Source organism: Poecilia latipinna, unplaced genomic scaffold, assembly GCF_001443285.1.
Source record: "Poecilia latipinna isolate Pla-1442-1.1 unplaced genomic scaffold, P_latipinna-1.0 Scaffold668, whole genome shotgun sequence".
Classification (NCBI taxonomy): domain Eukaryota; kingdom Metazoa; phylum Chordata; class Actinopteri; order Cyprinodontiformes; family Poeciliidae; genus Poecilia; species Poecilia latipinna.
The window spans coordinates 80,529-84,228 of NW_015113284.1; the positions used below are offsets into that span (position 1 = coordinate 80,529).

Here is a 3,700-nt window from a genome sequence, read left to right on the forward strand (position 1 = left end):
TATGGCATTAGCAGCCCCGGCCGGCGCTCGTCTCTGACTCCTTAATGCCGAGGCCACCGCTGGAAGGCAGACAGCACCGGCTCAAATCGCACTAAAGCCCGAGGACTGGCAGGCAATCAGGACGAATGCTGTAGATTTTTAGATTTAAAAAAAAAAACAACAACAATAACAGAGGGGATGAACAGCTCTGCCTAAGTTACATCTGGGCTCATTTGTTTCACCTGTTTGATGTATTCTTACAAAGAGATGGAAATAAAAGTACCGCATGAAAACACACCTGAATAATGTATGGCTTAACCGTTGGAACGAGAGGCGTAAAGTATGACTTAACAGCATGAAACCCTTAAAGAAAAAGGACTTTTTTTTCTCTTGTTGCCTCTGTTCAGGCTGCAAACGCACCAATTAAAGCGCTAAAGCCACAGTTCAGTTGGAGAAGTCCCTGGAAAGCGTCCCAGGTAGCTCAGCTTAACTTTCTTTTCTCTTTTCATTGACACTACACGCCGAACAAGCGGGCTCTCCCCGTGGTCGCACATTACCGACTAAAGATATGTAAATAGAACATTTGTGTTCCCTTCACTATTAGATGTGGGTCACTGGATATCTTCAGGAGTGCTAATTAACAGATCTCCCCGAACACCACTGCTTAGCGGTTTGCACATATAATAAGCTCACCGTTCGCATTCCTGGTGCGGTTCTGCACCACACCGAGAGGAGCATGTTTTATTCGTGTGCGAGCCTGCTGGTCTTTCTTGCGCCGTCCATTGGATAGTAATAAGCACAGAAACTTTTATTCACATGCCTCAGACGATTTTTAATCTACACCGCATGAGCCGATCGCATACTAACAGATTCTCCCCACGCGTGACGCCTCTTGATGTTTTTCGTTGTGTTTGATCGAGCCGGTTGTTGGAGAAACACTTCTCCTCTCTTGGACTCAGACGCTCATCAGGCACCTGCCGCGCGTTGAGCTACTCCTGCGCCCCTTGCAGGGGTCATCTTCTGGTCCACGAGGAAAAGGCCAACGGGTCAGCTTGAGACGAGACGGGAGGAAAAATAAAAAATAAAAATAAAAGATAGCCTCTAAATCATTTAGAATAATGAGCATTGTCACAGTTAATAAAAGCAGTCGAAGGCAGCTGGTTGGTGTATTAGACAAAACCATCGGCGAGTGCTTTTGAGGGAGGGCTTGGATACTTGTGGAGTTAAAGGCAATCCATGTTCTGGGATGAAACCCCCCCCCCCCTTCCTTCCTCCTTCACCCTGTACAAGCTCCATTTTCATCTTCTTGCCAAGCAACACCCACTACCACAGCCATCGCCCTCCCCCAGCCCCGCTCCCTGTCATGTAATCGGTGCTCCTCTGACAACCCAGCCAAGGCCCGGTGGGAGTGTGCCTATCCATCTCACTACCCCAATCTACCTCTCTTGTTTGGTTCCACATGAGCACTCAGCTGCTGTGACTAATTAAATAAAACGTCGTGCCCTCTGCTTCCTGTTAGCCACGGCGACGTTGGTGAGCAGAGACGGAGCGGCGGGGAGGGAGGGGTTGTGAAACAGAATTAGGCCCGCATCGTAGTGTGCAACGAAGGACGCCCTATCGTCGCATCTTTCTGTTTTATTCTCAATGTAAATATTTACAGTTTGTGATGTTTTGAAATCATGTCTTAATGTGTGTGTGTGTGTGTGTGTGTGTGTGTGTGTTTTTTCTTTTCTTGCTTTCTCCAGCGATGACGCCACTGAAGAGCTAAGAACGACAGAGTGAAGGTGCGTGTCGGTTTTCAGTCTCTTTCTGCAAATGCATGTGTTGCTGTGGTGACAGCTTTTTTTTTTTTTCCTTCTTCATCCTCCGTTGTCATTAACGTCTTGTACGTTCTGTGTGAATTCTTTGAAGGACACAGTGTCACACACACACTGGAGGTTATTGGTAAGTGCTGCTGTAATGAAGATAGGCTGCATTAATTTTAGAGAGTATGGAGATATTACAAGTCTTGACATTATCATTTCAGAAATCAGAAGGTCACTGTCTGATATGAAATATCTGCTTCATTTTATCCGTTAGGCTTTTCCTAGTCCAGTCAAAGCCGGGGTCAGGGTCTTATTAATGGTAAATAGGTTGGGTTTGAGTCGCACAGGCTGTCGGACTTTCTCTCTAAAACATTTTTTAGAAATGTGGAAAATTGCTCATTTGTAAGGATTTCCTGGTAAACGTGATTATCATGTGAATATAACCGATGGTTTCATTGTTATGGTTTTTACTTTAAAAAAATGTAAGTTTCTGAAACACTTGAGGCTTAATCTAACTGCTTCCCTTAAAAAAAAAAACCCACAATAACCCTCCATTAATTATATATACTGCTGCTTAAACACTCATAATTATGAGTTACCTTAAAAAGAGAGAGATGAGCTCTGCTCCTTTTTAGACGGCTGCACCAAGGTTTTGTGATTTGAAACCCTGAAAGAAAAATGACACATTTTTGTTTCTGGGCGCTACTGAAGAAAACGTCTAGCAGTTCCTCTCACTTCCTTTTTTTTCCTCAACCCTGAGAAAAGCACCTTAAAGCCTGACCTGTATACAACAAGCCCACAATTAGTGGCCTGGTATATTTGACACATTTAATGCTGCCTTTCTTGGTTTCTCCAGAGTGCAGATAGTCGATATCTGCTCTATTGACTATTTTCTGACCGTTTCAACATGTGCAAATAAATCTGTCAGTTCGAGAAACGCACGGCCCCCACTATATTATACGAATGATTAACAGTTTTGCTTTTTTTTTTTGCAACCTTTACTGCTTCAGTGTTGTTGGGATTTGTTTCTTGAAAACAGCGGAAATTGGGATCGTGATCTGGGCATTTTTATTTTCTCATGAAACTGAAACGTCGGCGTTTTGATCCCTGCGCCACTTAATCGCCCGTCTTTTTTTTTTTTTTCTCTTCTCTACATGACACAAACTTCAGAGTTGCGTTTCCTCACCTTGTCCTGACAGTCCCTTTTCCCAGTCATCTGATGGACAGTTCATTGGGACCTCCATTACCTCAATCCAATCCTCCTGCTTCCTGCAGAACGTCAGTCTGTTTCTGATGTTTCTCTTGGAGAGTGGTCGCCTCTTAAATGCCCTTCTAGGAGCCATGAAAGCATCCTGCTGCCTGCTGCCATTGCAGTGCAGACATTAACCCTTTGGGCTCCCTGAAGCGTCTCCATGTAGTTCTTGATGATTTGATAAACGGTTGATTTAGGTGCAGATTTAATATAAGCAACTTATTGACTGTGATGCATTTTTTTGATTCAAAGCAATGATGGTATGCGTTTCATTGCAAGTAACCAGTATCAAAAAAGAAGAATGCTTTCAAGCACTCTGACCTTTTAAAGAAGAAGAAAAAAAAAAATCACTGACCAACTTTGTTTCTTGTCTCCTAATAATAAACCTTCATCACTGCTGTCTCTTCATCCCGGTTCCTCGTCATCCTCAGCAGATTGGCAACACAGAAGAAAAGTCCAAGCTAAAACAAAAAAACCTCACACACTTTTGACTTCATTTTTGCATAAATATATATTAATATTTATGCTGCTTTGATAAAGACCCTATTAATAAACTATGTCGCTCAGTGTGGTGGCATGAGATCTGCAGTTATTAAAGTTTGCAGGTTGTACATGTCATTAGTTTGCATTTCTGAACTGTAGTTATTGCTAGGACTTAGCATTT

General features: G+C 43.1%; 1 protein-coding gene across 4 annotated transcripts in view; it reads left to right on the forward strand.

The window, feature by feature from the left end:
- Positions 1-3,700, forward strand: part of cd276 (CD276 molecule) — an 85,907-nt gene that overhangs the window by 69,458 nt on the left and 12,749 nt on the right. For all 4 annotated transcript variants that reach the window (XM_015044323.1, XM_015044321.1, XM_015044320.1 and 1 more), the window contains one exon: positions 1,725-1,763. In XM_015044323.1, the coding sequence (XP_014899809.1) occupies positions 1,725-1,747 (23 nt within the window). In that variant the 3' untranslated portion in view covers positions 1,748-1,763. The remainder of the gene's footprint in view (positions 1-1,724; positions 1,764-3,700) is intronic.